The sequence below is a fragment of the Protopterus annectens genome, chromosome 8.part0 (genome assembly GCF_019279795.1).
Source record: "Protopterus annectens isolate FY-2018-M chromosome 8.part0, PAN1.0, whole genome shotgun sequence".
NCBI classification, from domain to species: Eukaryota; Metazoa; Chordata; order Ceratodontiformes; family Protopteridae; genus Protopterus; species Protopterus annectens.
Window position 1 is genome coordinate 774,113,066 of NC_056741.1, and position 16,063 is coordinate 774,129,128.

At 38.5% G+C, this 16,063-nt stretch overlaps 1 protein-coding gene across 1 annotated transcript in view; it reads left to right on the forward strand.

Annotated features, from left to right (window-relative positions):
• The window catches only part of LOC122808344 (ADAMTS-like protein 2), a 1,521,014-nt gene that overhangs the window by 570,351 nt on the left and 934,600 nt on the right, over positions 1-16,063 (forward strand). The window contains exon 7 of the mRNA XM_044079311.1: positions 7,051-7,131. Coding sequence (XP_043935246.1) covers positions 7,051-7,131 — 81 coding nt within the window. The remainder of the gene's footprint in view (positions 1-7,050; positions 7,132-16,063) is intronic.

A 16,063-nucleotide genomic window follows, 5' to 3' on the forward strand; every position in this document is an offset into this window, starting at 1 on the left:
CAGAACCGTTTAAATCATCTGTGCATCCTTTGACTCAACCCCCCCCATTGAACCTTCTTCTAAATCTGATGTAAAATGTTTGACTTAGAAAACTGTCTTCTTAGTTGCTATTACATCTGCCAGAAGAGTATCAGAACTTCAAGCATTGCTCTCTAAGCCCCTTATTTAGTTTTTAACAAGGATAGGGTTTCTCTATGGACTAATTATTCCTTTTTACCAAAAGTGGTTTATGAGTCCAGTATTAATCAGGTCATTAATCTTCCAGTGTTCTTTCCAAATTTTTCAAACAAAGGTGAATATTTGTTATATTTGTTAGATGGACACAGACAATTACTTTCTACCTTCACAGAACTAGAGATCTAAGAAAGTCTGAACAATTGTTTATTTCTTTTTCTGAATCAAAACTGGGCAAACCAGTGTCTAAGATCACTTTGGCGAAATGGTTAAATGATTGTATTACCTTTGTTTATCAGAAAGTGGGCTTGCCCTTGTGAAAACCATCCAGAGCCCATTCCACCAGGTCTATAGCAACTTCATCAGATTTTTTGTCCAGAACTTCCTTGGATGATATTTGTGCAGCTGTGACTTGGGTTAATCCTCATATTTTTATTGCTCATTACAAACTGGTAAATATGAACCACTGATGAAAGCTTTATGCTGAAACTGGTCTGGTTCCAATAAACGTGGATGCTTCATTCTTCCAAGGTGCTGGCTTTTTTTGTTCATGTTTACCAAAGTTAGTTTGGCCTGTGCACTTACCGTACTTGCTAGCCTGCCTCTTCTTGACTCATTACAAACTGGATCAGGTCTCTAGGAGAAGAGCAGCTTTTGGCTAGGCAGTGCTCTGCAATATCATTCCTTAGAATCCTCCTGTGATTTAGGCAGCTGGAGACTCTGTCCCAACAGTTGAGGAATGAATGAAGTTGGACAACATCAAATTAAAAAGTTATGTACTCACTATAACATTTCATCTGTGTTGTCCATTTTCATTCTTCCTCAACTTCCTGCTCAACTATCCCCTCCTTTTTCTACTGTTGAAGAGATAGAAGAGTTTTGGAGGAAACTCTGTTCCTTGTTTGAGCTCCAGCTTACATTCCTTGATTATTTTTCACTGCTCTGTTAGTCTTATAGGCAACAAGATCTGAAGTATGTTAGGTTGGTGGGGTATTATGGGTAAAGGGAGGAGTTCGAGTGTTAAAGATTCTGTGATTTGGAAGAAGTGGCTGAGTGGAATCCAAGGGTGGGATCTGAAACCAACAGTTGAGGAAGAATGAAAATGAACAACACAGATGGAACATTGTGGTGAGTACATATGTTTTTATTTTCATAGCACATTCATTTTCATAAACTCATTCCCTCAATGACGTCTCAGTTTTGCTGATGTAGTATGCACAGCAGGTCGGACATGTAGCAAGATATACCACAGCTAGCCCATGGTAAGGTATGATGAACCAAATTCTTCTGACCAACTAGAAGTGTGGGTCTGTAAAAAAATTAAGTGATAATACATATTTGTAACAATGCTTAAAGGGCATGTTAGTCCAAAAGGGACTTCACAATTGGAAGTTTGCCACTGGTACTGTTAAGGCTTCTTGGCTACACCCATAAATTATTTCGCTATGTGATAAAATTGGGTTCCAATTAAGGGAGCTTTATTATTAAGGACAATGACAACCAGTAGGGTGTTATCAACAGGGAACTTACAAGCTTAAACAATTTAATCAGTCATAACTTGCTGTTTGACCAGTATCTTAATATTTACAAGTCTATGTTTAAAAAGTAGATATTTTTGGCCAGAACAACAGGAATCGGAAGCATAAAAAAAACCTGAGGTGTGACCATGCAACTTATAAGGATGGAAAGGTACATTGCACACCTGTCGGGTCAACATCTGGTGAACTAAGGTTCTGAAACAATTCTGGTCGAAGTTTCTAATACTCAAAAGCTATATCATTGAATTTCAGTTTCGCGAAACAAATATCTGTGAAATATGTGAAAACGAAATACACAAATGGTAAATTTTTCCCAGAGCAAGTGAGCACTTGCCAAACTTCAACAAAACACACACTAGAGTAGATAAAATCCACCTAGGTGGGGGGGCTATGTCCCCCACATCCTCTACATAAATATACCAAATCTGGGAAAGCACTACAGCATAGAAAAGGGCATGTTGGAAATTGCTTACTTGCCCTGGGAAAAATTCACTGTTTGGGTATTTTGTTTTCACAATTTTCATCTTGCAAAAATTAAATTTGATAATATGGCCGTTCGAGTATAAGAAGGAGATCCCTAAGAGGTCCTTGAGGGAACAAGTTTATGAGCATGAATACACTATTAAAAATAACACTTGCATGCCATTGTAAAAGTTTTAATCATTTAAAAAAGTTTTTATTTTTGGTTTTGAAAAAAGATTTTCATTTTCCCTTTTTCAGGATGGTGGGAGAACATCCTAGAATGTAGGAAGTTGCGATGGCAAATTTATTTTGTGGCCCATATTCCCATAGAACTTAATGAGGCAGCTAACATTATGTGCCTTTTAAGAAGGACAGTATTAGGCCTATAACGTTTAGAATAATCACAATGGTCAGCTTGGGATTGTTTATTGCAATGATATATTTATATATTTACAACGGTATTATTAATTAAGTTGCACTTAACGATCTTTACTTTTTAGTTATGGTGGTTACACAACAATTTTTAGTATACCGTTTAAGATTATGATTCAGCAAGCCATATGACATGAGTTTGCTATATAATGGCTGATGCTGATGGAAGTTATGTGCATGGTTTCAGACAAAAGCATTTAATATACAGTAACCATTTTCATTAATTTTGTCTTACCTTGCCGGTCTTCTTTTCAATATACATTATTTCTTATTTAAATATTTTTTCTAGAAATAGTAAAAAACAGTGGTAAAAAATATAAACCAATATAAATCTCTTACCAGGCAACTGCACAGACAATCACAAACTAACAGAGGATTGTTTAGCTAAACTCTGGATTGTCCTGTCTGCAGTATGTGTGAATTTACAGCTGGCAAGACTCCTTTGGATGACTAGAGTTTGTCTGTCTAAAACTTATCCTTTTTACAACAAAACATGAAAATTAGAGGTAAAACAACATCCCTTTCTTCATGCAAACAGTGAAAAACAGTGGCGATTAATAAAATGTAAATAAGAATAAATCTTCTCTTACCAGGTAACTCCATAATCAGTCACAAACCAATTTGTTTAGATAAGCTCAGTTGTTACACTGAGATAAAGTATTTAGGTGTATGGATTAAGAAGAATTCTGTTATGACAGCTGATGATATGTGAGAAGAGACTAAAGAAATGATACTACAAAAACTGATAAAAATAATATCTTGATTATGGTTATAGATAGTAGGATGCAAGCAGTGAAAATGTGTTTAGTCCCCTTAGTTGTACCTACATGTCAGGCTACATTTTTTTAACCAGAGAAGTGATGGACAACGTTTATTAAAGTGTTGAAAAAATGTATTCGAGAGGGGAAGAAAGAGGACAAGAGTTAAGTGGGATAAATTTTTGTCTCTCTATAGAACAAAGTGATTTAGGATTGCCTGATTTGAATGGAAACTTCAGATATACAGCTTATATATATATATATATATATATATATATATATATATATATATATATATGTATATATATATATATATATATATATATATATATAAAACACAAATAAAAAGTTAGAAGCCAGAGTGGAAAGGTCTGATGATGAAATAAGGAAATTCACAAAATAGGGAGAGAGTAGGATTTTGGATGCAGATCCTCAAGGACAATAACAACAACCATGCTGAATGCTATTTTCATAAAGCAACAGAAAATACTCTAAGAACTAAGCCAACACTGGAATGGAGAAAGGTGATTTTGCTAACAGGAATGACTTCAAATAGGGAAATAGAAAATAGGCAAGAGGGGGCTGGAATTTACTGAATAAAATTGTGAAAGGAACCAAGGTATTGGGAGTGAATAACTAGATAGGGAAAGGTAATGGAGTGGGATGAGGCAAGCAGATGTTTAGGCTGCAGATTAGAGACTGTCTTTCCTATGGGAGATTGATATCAGAGTATAGACAAAAACAAAAGGATAGGGGAGTGCAAAATTATCGATTTTTTTATTGAAATGTAGATCAGAACCTGCTACTAAAATGGATAATTTATAAGGCTTCTAAAATATTGCCAGATAACTATAAGAATTGATAAGAGGAGGTTAGAAAAGATTGGAAAGAGAGACTGGGAAGGCAATTTTAGAAGGAGGAATGGAAGGACATCTGTATGTATCCCAAATATGCAACAAGTCCTGGAGGTTTAAAATTGTTGATTGCAAATCTTGGAAAGGTATTTTATAACCCTAGCAGACTTCAAAGAGTTTTTCCTCAGATATACAGCAGACATTGCAGGTGTGGCGGGGTGGGGAAGAAATGATAACTGGAAATATTTTTTTGAACTGTAATGAGCAGGAAGATTTTTAAAATTCCATACAGGATACTGTGTCAGAAATATTGGGGGAGCAAATGGCCATAATTAAGGAAATTATTATTTTGAGCTGGGACACGATCTGAATTGCCTAGACATAGTAAGCCCTTATTAAATTTAATTATATTGGCTGTTATAAAAGCAGTTACTAGAAAATAGAAATCAAAATCTACACTGTATTTGAAGTATTACATATTGTAAAAGAGATAAAAGAACTGCAATCAGGATCATTAGAAAAGGGAAGGGGCACATTAATAGAAATATATGCATTTTGTGGGAACAATACTTATAGCATAATGTTCAAGAGGAAGAATGTTTAAGGGACGGCAGGATTTGAGCAATTTATATAATGGGGTGAATGATAATTGTTAAAAAGAAAATGTATATTGCTTGAAAATAATGAAAATGTTATAATGTCTTGTTTTGTTTTTCTGTTAATATATGTGTGTCAGTGTCATTATATTAATTGTGATTTAATAAAGATGTTTTAAAAAAGAACAAACATATATTGTCCTTTCTGTCTGTCTTTCTCTCTGTGTCTGCCTATATGCCTGTCTGTCTCTAAAATCTGATGTTGTTAGAAAAAAGCAATTTTGTCAGTATTGACAGCAGATGATGATGCTTTTATGAGTAGTTGTCTGAAGAGGATGCTTTTATGAGTAGTTGTCTGAATATCAAAACTTTATTTATGGAAAGATGTTACAAGGGACAACTAGCTGACTCAACTATAAACAAAGTCCTTTCAGAAAAAATACAAATATTATGATGCTATACTTTATGCTGAAGTAATTTACAATACAGCTATAAAGCAAAAAAAGTAAAAAGTAAAGGATTTAACACAGTTATCTGTATTGCTTAGAGTTTTGAATAACATTGGAAATTATTTTTGGGACCTAAGAACAATTGGTACTGAACCTAGTTTTGTCATCAAATGAGCAATAAACCTGATATTACTGTTAGAGAGGGAATATTGTCCTGATATAGAAAATTATTTTTTACCCAATAAAACAAAACGTGTTTAAATGTGGTTGTTGTACACAGTGTGCATTCATTCATGAATACCCTGTGGTAATTCTAGATTACTGTAATAAGAGATATCTCTATAAAACAATTTTGTTGTTGAAAAAGTTCAGGTTTGATTTGATTCGCTATTTGTTTTTGATGTAATGCTTTCTATAATACTAAAAAAACAACAGCAAATTCTCTAAATGGATTGATGATAGTATTATATTAACATTCAAAATCAAAATAATGGCACGTATTATAGTATTTTAATGTTAAGAAATTTCTCTTTGTAGTACTTAACAATGTTGTTGCTAGTCCTAGCAGTGGTGACTATGAAGCTTTACCCGAGTACAAAGAATTGTGTTGGCAATTACTTTTAAACATGTCACCCATTTGGACTAAATAATAATTTGCCAAAGTGGTTACAAAGACATTCTATATAGCCCACCTTATCACGAAGGGGTTCACATCTAGATCAAGAGAGGTCATTGTGCCCCTCTACTCATCACTCATCAGGCCCATAATTGAATACAATGCCCCATTTGGGATGTACCTTACCCGACACCTGCTACAACTAGAAAGACCCCAAAAGTACCTCACCAAGAGGATCAAGGGACTCAAACAGATGCCCTACGCAGTTAGGCTAAATAAACTCCAGCTCTACTCAGTTGCTTACCGCCTACTCAGAGGCAATCTGTGCCTGACGTATAAAGCCATGTCCAACCCAGAATTAATGGACATGCTCCACCTCAAGAAATCCAAATTCATGAGAACTACACACTCCAGTGACTTAAACCTCAGCACAGAAATAAATAGAACATGCTGGAGGGACAGATTCATATCCCAGAGGCTCCCCTCACTCTGGAACAAAATCCCAATCCATGTCAGACAGAGCCCCTCAATGACCCTCTTCAAGAAGAATCTTGACGTTTGGATGGGAGATCGTAAATTTACCCCTGGGATCTCTTCTGTGTCACTGCTAGACAGAGGCACAGTAAACTAACCTTAAATGGGCTATCTTCTGTGACCTACTATACAGAGGCACAGTCAACTAATCTAAGAAGGTTGGTAAAAGCCAAACACACTCTGGCTAGGCTTGTAAATGCCCTAGGGCAGATAGCCTATATCAACCTATGAACCTATAAATATGTTAGTATTGGAAGTGTATCAAAGTTAAAACCATTAAGCTGAATCATTTTCTGTCCTATTTGTTTCCTTCAGGATTAGTTTTTTTAGCAAATTAATTTTGAAAGAAATTTCTGAAAATGATTGTAGTGTGACTTTTTTATTTATTTAAGGTTCCAGTTAGTTGTTTAATTGTTCTGAAGAAGTCTCTGTGGAATTTGTGGGAGTTGAAAGCATCCATCAGTGTTATTAAAGTATAGTGCCATTGTGTGTTTTTATTAGTTGTTATTAACATTCCTTTTCATGCCAGCTGCAGTAATTTTTGTTTTAATTTTGTCTGTAAAATCCCATATTAATTATATGTCTGCGCTACTTTTTACTCTTTTCATAATGTTTATTGTTTGTGCATGCACCACAGGTTATACCTTTATTACAAATATTCCTATTGGAGCTACTGATATACAAATCATTGAGAGGAGGAAAACAGAAAACATTCTAGGTAAGTGTCATATTTGAATGATGCCTATTCTTGATGAGTCATTTTGTTAACTGTTACTGTGCCATTAGTGAGTGGATAACATACTACCAAAAATTCTGTCTTTTGTGGTATATTAGTGAAACTGTCATCATTTGAAGAAGATCCACTTCCCTTGAGTAGTGCTTTTGTCAATGTTCATAATTTAGTCTCTTATTTTCCATGAAAGATCATGTTATCTGATTTAGTATTTTTATTACTTGTGCACACTTGTATTAATTAGTTTATGTGTTTAAATGAATTGTTTACTGGGACAGGCTTTGTCTCCCTGCAACCGTGTGTGTGTGTGTGTGTGTGTGTGTGTGTGTGTGTGTGTGTGTGTGTGTGTGTGTGTGTATATATGAGAAGATAAATTGACTCCAAGTAGACTATTCTCTATCTGTTAAACGTAGCACTTGCTCCTACAGTACTTATTACCTTGATACGGCACTCTTGTCATAGATAGTACCCCAAAAAGGCAACCCCCCATTTCTCGGTCACTCCGCCCCGGAATCTTTTTAAAGTTTTTTGTCTATTCCTTCTAGCATGTCGAGGGATCAGTTGCTAGTGTCCTCTCCTGCTCAGCTGGTTAACCTGGGAATATTGAGGCAATGTTACAATTGCCTCATGTACACAGACAACCCTCTCCTCCTCCCACAAAACACAAATACATGCGAGAGATGCAATTATACGGCCAAACTGGAGGCTGAGCTCTCTCAACATAGGACTGGCAAGACCAGTCAGGAGGAGAAGGTTACCACACACACTATAGACCCAGTCTCACATAGTACCATTACAACCTCAAATCATACACATAAACACACAAAGACATACTGGAGGCTCTGATCAAAAATCTACCAAAACAGCAGAGGCCACCAAAGCAGACACCCAAACAACCACCACCTCAGAACACAACACCTGCAACACATAGACCTCACAGTCAGAGTGTCAAACAGTCACAGCCCTTAAGGCCAAACACAATGCCAGACACACTAGTCATTGGTGACTCCATAGTCAGACACACTGACGTCCCGCTCACCAGACTGAGTAAGGAGAAGGTCACAGTAAGCTGCCTGTCGGGCGCTAGAATCCGCCACATAACGCAAGCACTCAGGTCCCTCAACAGCAGGTACAAATATGACTCAGTCATTGTCCACGCTGGTGTAAACGACCTGAGACGTACCTCCTTGGACTACATGAAAAGAGACATTGAGGAGCTCTCTGATTATGTAGCCCAGGCAGGTATGACCCTGACCTTGAGCAGTATCCTACCTTCACCAAGAATGATGCCACAATACAGAGATAAGATGATCAGCTTTAACAATTGGCTTAAACACTGGTGTCATTCAAAGGGGATCCAGTGTCTGTCTGCCTGGGATGACATGCTGGACAAGCCACGCTGCTTCATGAGGGACGGCTTGCACCTGTCACCCTGGGATTCGAATATTGGCAAAGGCTCTTGCCACCCCATAGTGCCTTTTTAGGCAAGGCTCAAATTCTAAACCTACCACCCTAGAACACAAAAAGGAAAAAACTAAGGGTAATGCTACTCAATGCCAGAAGTCTAAATCTCAAAATGCATGCACTCGAGGCCCTTCTCAGTATGGAGAACATCGATGTCTGTGCTGTGACAGAAACCTGGTTCAAGGCTCCTGAGAGCACCCCAGCGCTATCAGGTTTTACCTCATATCATGCGTTCCGGCCCCAAAATCCGGACAATACCAAGAAAGGGGGGGTATCCATATTCATCAAGGACACCCACACCTCAAGACTGGTGGCAACGCACGATGCATCGGAGACCATCCAGGTGCAATTAACCATAGGCAAGACTGCTCTGCAAATTGTAGCATGTTACAGGCCACCCTCACAAACTCAGGAACCTCACATGGCCTTCCTGAAAACACTAGAGGGATAAATGTATCACCAAACACCATCATACTAGGTGACTTCAATTACCCTAATATAGACTGGGAACACTACTCAAGCCCAAACACCCTAGCCCAAAAGTTCCTGGAATTCATAAACTCAAATGCCATGGAACAACTAGTCACCATCCCCACAAGAGGAGATAACATACTTGATCTCATCATCACGAACATGGGAGCACAATGTTCAACACCGGAGGTGTACCCTCACTGGTGAGATCAGACCACAAACTAATCTCGCTGGAAGTACTCATTCCACGCCCACCTGAAATAAAAAAGACCACAGTAAAGAACTTCTCAAAAGCCGACTTCACACTTCTAAAGACTAGTGTGGTCTCCTTTAAGGCCCCCGAGCCGGCGGAAAACAGTACTCAAGCTGCTGAATCACTTACAAATGCCTTCTACCAGCACCTGCAGGACTGCATGGATAAGGCAATCCCAAGCAAAACAAAGACTCTTTGTACCAAAGGCAAGCGTCCAGTCTGGTGGACCCCAGCCATAAACAAACTCTACAACAAAAGGAGGAAGCTACTACAAGATAGAGCAAAATCCTTAAAAGGTAAGACACCCTTGATCACTATAAGTAAAAAACTAAGAGCTCTCATAAAATCATCCAAAGCAAATTTCGAGAGAAAAATAGCAAAAGACTCAAAAGACAATCATAAGGCCTTCTTTAGCTATGTTAGAAACCTGGGAGGAAACTCCCAGATATGCTCAGAGCTAGTTCAAAATGATGTGAAGATTACTGATCCTACAGACATTGCCAACATACTGGCTGACAGGTTCAGTGCAAACTCCCCTCCCCAAAAGGAGAGATATCTATACCAAACGATTGCAGCCCCCAAACATCTCCAGCGCCCAAGTGAGAACTGCTCTCTCCAAAGCAAAAACACAGCATCCATGGGACCTGATGGTGTCCCCGGCTGTGTGCTCCATGAACTCAATGAGGAATTAAACCCACAGCTAGGACAGCTGTTTAATCAAAGTCTTACCTCTGGATACGTACCCAGGAGTGGCGCACTGCAACTGTGGTACCACTTCACAAAGGCGGTGCCTCCACCGACCCTGGAAATTACCGCCCATTAGCTTGACAAGCCTTATCTGCAAAGCCATGGAGAGGATCATAATGGACCTCATAAATAAAGACATAGGGAATTTGCAGACTTTGGATCCAACCCAGTTTGGCTTTGTCAAAGGCAGATCATGCCTTTTAAACTTGGTTGACTTTTGAAACAGTCACCAAAGCCATTGATGAGGGAAAGGCAGTCCATACAGCCTACCTCGATCTGGCTAAGGCCTTCGATACAATACCCCACTCGGGTATCATTGAAAAACTCATCAGCTTAAATGTCAACCCATACATCACAAGATGGGTTGCAAACTGGCTGAGTGACAGAACCCACAGGGTCAGAGTTGCTGGCGCCATGTCAGACTCAAAGCCTGTCACAAGTGGTGTCCCACAGGGCTCAGTCCTGGGCCCACTCTTGTTTGGCATCTACTTTTCCAAGTACAAGCAAACACAGGAGGGTTATGGCTGACAAAGTTTGCAGATGACTGCAAACTGGGCGCCATAGTAGAAAACACATCTGATACAGATATCCTTCAGAAGGGTCTCACAGAAATGGATAACTGGTGCCAGAGCCACGGCCTAAAGTTAAATGCCAAAAATGCATAGTCATACCCTTCGGGAAAAACAAGGTTACCCCTAGCTACCAAATAGGTGGCAATCCACTGAGCACAGAAGAAGTTATCAGGGACCTGGGGACCCAGGTTGATAGTAGTCTGTCATTCGACACCCATGTAGCTAAAGTAGTTAGGAAGACCTTCTACATTGCCCACCTTATCATGAAGGGATTCTCATCTAGATCAAGGGAGGTCATAGTCTCCCTTTACTCATCACTCATCAGACCAATGATTGAGTACAATGCCCCATTCGGAATGTATCTGACCCGACACTTGCAGCAGCTGGAGAGGCCACAAAAGTTCCTCACCAAAAGGATAAAGGGTCTCAAAAATCTGTCCTATGCTGCCCGACTGAAAGAACTCCAGCTCTATTCAGTCGCTTACCGCTTGCTCAGAGGTGACCTTAGCCTAACATACAAGGCCATGTCAAACCCAGATTTGATGAATATGCTTCACCTCAAAAAATCTAGATCCATCAGAGCCACAAGGGCGGGAGACTTAACCTTGACACGGCTATTAATAGGACGTGCTGGAGGGATAGATTCATCACCCAAAGACTCACTATGCTGTGGAACAAAATCCCGGTACATGTAAGGCAGAGCACCTCGCTGGCCTTGTTCAAGAGAAATCTTGACCAATGGATGGGAGATCACAGATATACCCCAGGGATAACCTCAGTGTCACTGCTCGACAGAGGCACAGCAAAATAATGGGTATAGTTCCCCATACTAAAGGGGTGGCGTAAGCCACAAAACGATGGGCTAGGCTTGTAAATGCCCTCGGGCAGATAGCCTAGTATGAACCTATGAACCTATGAACCTATATGTATATATGTTTGAATCTTCTTGCACCATTATATTCTTTAGCAGAAAAAAGATTTTCTGTATATACATAATATGTATGTATGTATTATTAGCTTAGTGTTATGTTGTGCAAACACACAACTGGGGCTGGCTGTGAGGTCTGTTGATGTGACTAGAGCCTTCCCAGAATGCAGACAGCAGCAACATTCAGCAGAAGATGGTAAACTTGATGGTTAGATGAGTAAAAGTTTAACAATTAAAAGACTATAATTGATCTTGCAGTCTGAATAAGTCTTTCAGAAGGTTATACAATATGATTGTATAATTGGCTAGGCTTAAAATGGCTCACAAGGGCAGTTAGCCTAGTACTAATCAATAAACTTAATCAATGAACCAATTTTAAGATACACTGAACTGACTTCAAAGATTATGCAGTACTGTTTTGAAATAAAAAAACACAAACATTTTTGCAAATCAATTATTACAAAAATTCCATATCAGAGAGACTAATGGTTGACTATTAGAAATATTAATATTTTTTGTTCAACATTTATTAAAAAGAAGCATTGTTAATTAAATGCATATAATCAATAGCAATCATGTTGATGACAATGCTGAGCAACTTTTTATATTAAAATGGGAAAGTTAAGGATTAGCTATTGAATCTAATAAATGACTGCACCATTGTGAACTAAAAAATTGTGCAAAATTTGCTAATGCAAACAAAACTGTATGGAAGCTGTTCAAGTGATCTATGGCTACTTAATCAAAAAGTTCCAGTTTGCATTTTGACACAAAGAATGACAATACAACTTTTTTATGTTTATGCAATTAAGCATACATAGGTGCATGTGTGTTGCTAAAACAACATATATGAGTCATTGTTTGAAAAGTTGTGCTTCAGTAGTTTAAGGGTGTGGCAAGAAAACCTGATTAGTGAAGGGAATTCACATGGCTGAGCATGGATATGATTTGTCAATGCTTTGAATGCCACTGTAGACAACTGGGCAACTTATATTGAGTTAATAACATTAGCTGGGTAACTTAAATGATTTAATAAAGCTGTAATATATAGCTAAAGACTTCCCAGATGACAAAAGTGTAATATCTGCCAAAATGTGTAGACCTTTGAATAGTTTGGTAGCACCAGCTCCACCATCTGAAAATTCAGAGAGACTGGGCAGAAACATTAGAATATGAAACTTTAGACTATATTTTACATTCCATAGGAAAAAAAACAAATGAAAAGTGAAAGCATTCTAGAATACATAGCAGAGAGAAGCAGACTACTTGAACACTGCCAATTTGGATATTGCTAGCAGATGTGCTGAGGGTTTGATTTGTGTCGGACAGCTGTAAAAACACACAGAAGAGTTTGCTTTCTAAAGGAGATGTATCAGCTGAGAAAATATTGAGCAAAGTAGTGTCAGTGGAATTAGCAGCCAAAGGCTCATTAGAATGGCATTACGATACAGCTGAGTGTCCTCTAAAGAGAATATCCGTAAATGTCCCTAAAAGCAAGAATGCTTTGGAGTGGCAGAATATTTCATAAATCTTAAATTAATTAGTTTAAACAAAAAGGACTGTGGAATATGTCATAGAAAGTGCTATGCTGAGACTGTGTGAAAAAAAGAACAACTAACTGAGCAACAGGAGGATGACAAACATGTATCAGGAATTGCTTACAGAACGTCAAGGAATGGAAAGTTAGACAAAATGGAGTCTGTCTCAAAAGATGACTATTATAATGCAATGTCTTTAGAACTGTATGGTTTTAATCAAACTGACTGAGAAGTTATTTGAATGACTCCAGAACTGACAGGATTAAGATTTAAGATGGACTTGAATCATTTGTAAAAACTAGTTGCCAAGTGTTTAAATGCTGTATGAATGATGCTGTTTGTATGCAAAACCATTATTAAATCTATGACATTATTTGAACTGATAATTTAGACATACAAGATTTATTCTGCTTGACTAGTTATAGAAATTAGTTGGCTAGCTTTAGAATGTTTCAGGACTTAAAAAAGCATTATTCCATTTTTTTTCAAAAATTTGGATTTATTTTGATGATAATTTATGCAAGCATTATGATAAAACAGATTTTTTGTTTACTATTCATTTAGAAGATGATAAATTTAAGTATTAAAATGTTTACAGTGCTTCTTTAATTGACGACTTCAAAAGATAAAAAAAAGAATATTAAGGTCTACTGTTGGACTGATAGTATGAAAGCAAAGACTGAGGGTATGTTAAAATAAAGGTGAAACACTCACTGGCAATGAGTAATGAACATGAATGGGAAACCAATTGAACAGAGTATCTGATGTTCATTGTCATTCATTCCTCAAATGTTGGGTTCAGATATGACCCTCAGATCTGACTAGGTTGGTTCTTGAAGATCATAGGATTCTTGAACACTCAAACTCCTCCCTTCACCCGTAGTGCCCCAAAAACCTAACGTACCTCAGATCTCATTTACTGCCATAGCAAACAATGTGGGTTACTAGCTCTTGAGCATTAGGAGTTGTTTAGTTGATAGTTTGTCTTTTAAGTGAGTTAAATTCCTTTTAGTTTTCTTTCTCAACACTCATACTTATTTCTGTATACCTCCCTTGTACCCTTATTATTGTTACTTTCCCTTTTCTATGCTAACGGCCTTTTCTCATACTCTTTCAGTACTTTTTAATACCATTGTTGGTAGTCTTTTCTTGGCTTTTATTTGCCTTCATGAAAAAAAAAGAAATCCTGTCTGTCTTTTCTAAATATACCTACCTAGCTTGTTGTACCTTTCGGCTTTTCCCGGTTAGGGGTCAAAACAGCGGAACTCTGGTCCACTAATGATTGGCAGTAGATTTTTATGTGCTGAGTTGCCGGCCCTGATGCACAGCCTTCAACAAAGGTACGCCCATTCACGCATGTCTCCACACAGAAGACGCTCTAGCTGAGAATCGAACAGGACAATGTCTTACTGTGAGGCAACAATGCTACCGCAGCACCACCACCACAGTCAAATATACCTACCTAGCTGTTTTTGATTATTGTTGTAATTGTAAAAAAATGTATATCTTGTGGACACAAAATTCCGAACTCTGGACAGCCACACAGAATGTGTGGACTGTTTAGGTCCAAAACACCTAGATGTAGATTATGATGCTTGCACAAGATTTAATTCCAGAGCATTGGCTGACAGGAAGAATAAACTTATCCTAAGTGTCTTCTTACTGCTAAACACTCTACTCTGGTTGCTGCTAAAAAACAGGATAAAAAGGATGATTCTGTTACAAAAGACAAGGATTCATGCAAGAGGTCTCCTGATCATCCTTCCACCTTGACATAGGTTCATAGGTTCATAGGTTCATACTAGGCTATCTTCCCTAGGGCATTTATAAGCCTAGCCAGAGCGTGTTTGGCTTTCGCCAGACATTTTAAATTAATTTTGCTATGCCCTTTTTCGAGGTTAGTATACTGTGCCTCTGTCTAACAGTGACACAGAAATGATACCTGGGGTAAACCTACGATCTCCCATCAACACATCAAGATTTCTCTTGAAGAGAGTCAATGAGGGACTCTGTCTAACCTGGACTGGGATTTTATTCCAGAGTGAAGGGAGCCTCTGGGTCATGAATCTGTCCCTCCAGCATGTCCTATTTATTTCAGCAACTTTAGCTCCTTCATCAGAGCTACCTGCTAAACTTTTGAAAAATCTGATCTGACCACTTCAGAGCCAAAGCCAAAAATTGAAAGATTCCCTTGCATCCATACTACCTCTTTACTTTTGGAGCCTATCCCTTCCAGGTTACCGTCTCTGTTCCTTGAGAAATTACCCAGAAAACATTCTAGGCTCTCTTCAACAGCCTCATCTCCTTGATCTTCCAACAGCCTATCTAAAACAAATGTGGATAGAATGTTGGGGAAGTTCCTCAGGATGCAGACTCAAATGTAAGTCCCTTTGGCTCCAACCCCATCAGCATGATAGCTTTTATAGAGCCACTCCACCTTTGATTTCTCCTTCTCTGATTTGTCCTTCTGTTTCAGAGCTGTTGTATCCATAAACCTTGGGGACATCTTCCTTGGATCAGTAGATCATTGGTTTCTCAACTTCGATGGGTTCTCTGAGCCGACTGGCACAGAGTACCTTGGAACCAGAGGACTCTTGGAGCTGAACTGTGGATGCTGGCTATGGGATTGTGGAGTCGACTCAGAAGCTGTTGGAACCGTCTTTACTTCTCAGAGTCTTGGCATTAGATAGCTCAGTTCCAACTCCTTTGTCAGGTGGGGTACCCTCAGGACATCAGAAGATGATGATCAGAGAGGGCCCATTGTCAGATCCATCAGTTTGTGCTTCCCCTGGGTGCTCCACTTTCGAGGGATTGGAGTGAGTCTTCCCTATGCCTAGAGAACAGATGACCATGTCCTCTTTAGATCAGACTTATCTATTTCATTTGGTTTTGATTCCTGAGCCTCGATCATCTCTTCCACCAGGATAGCCAGTCCAAGCTAGTC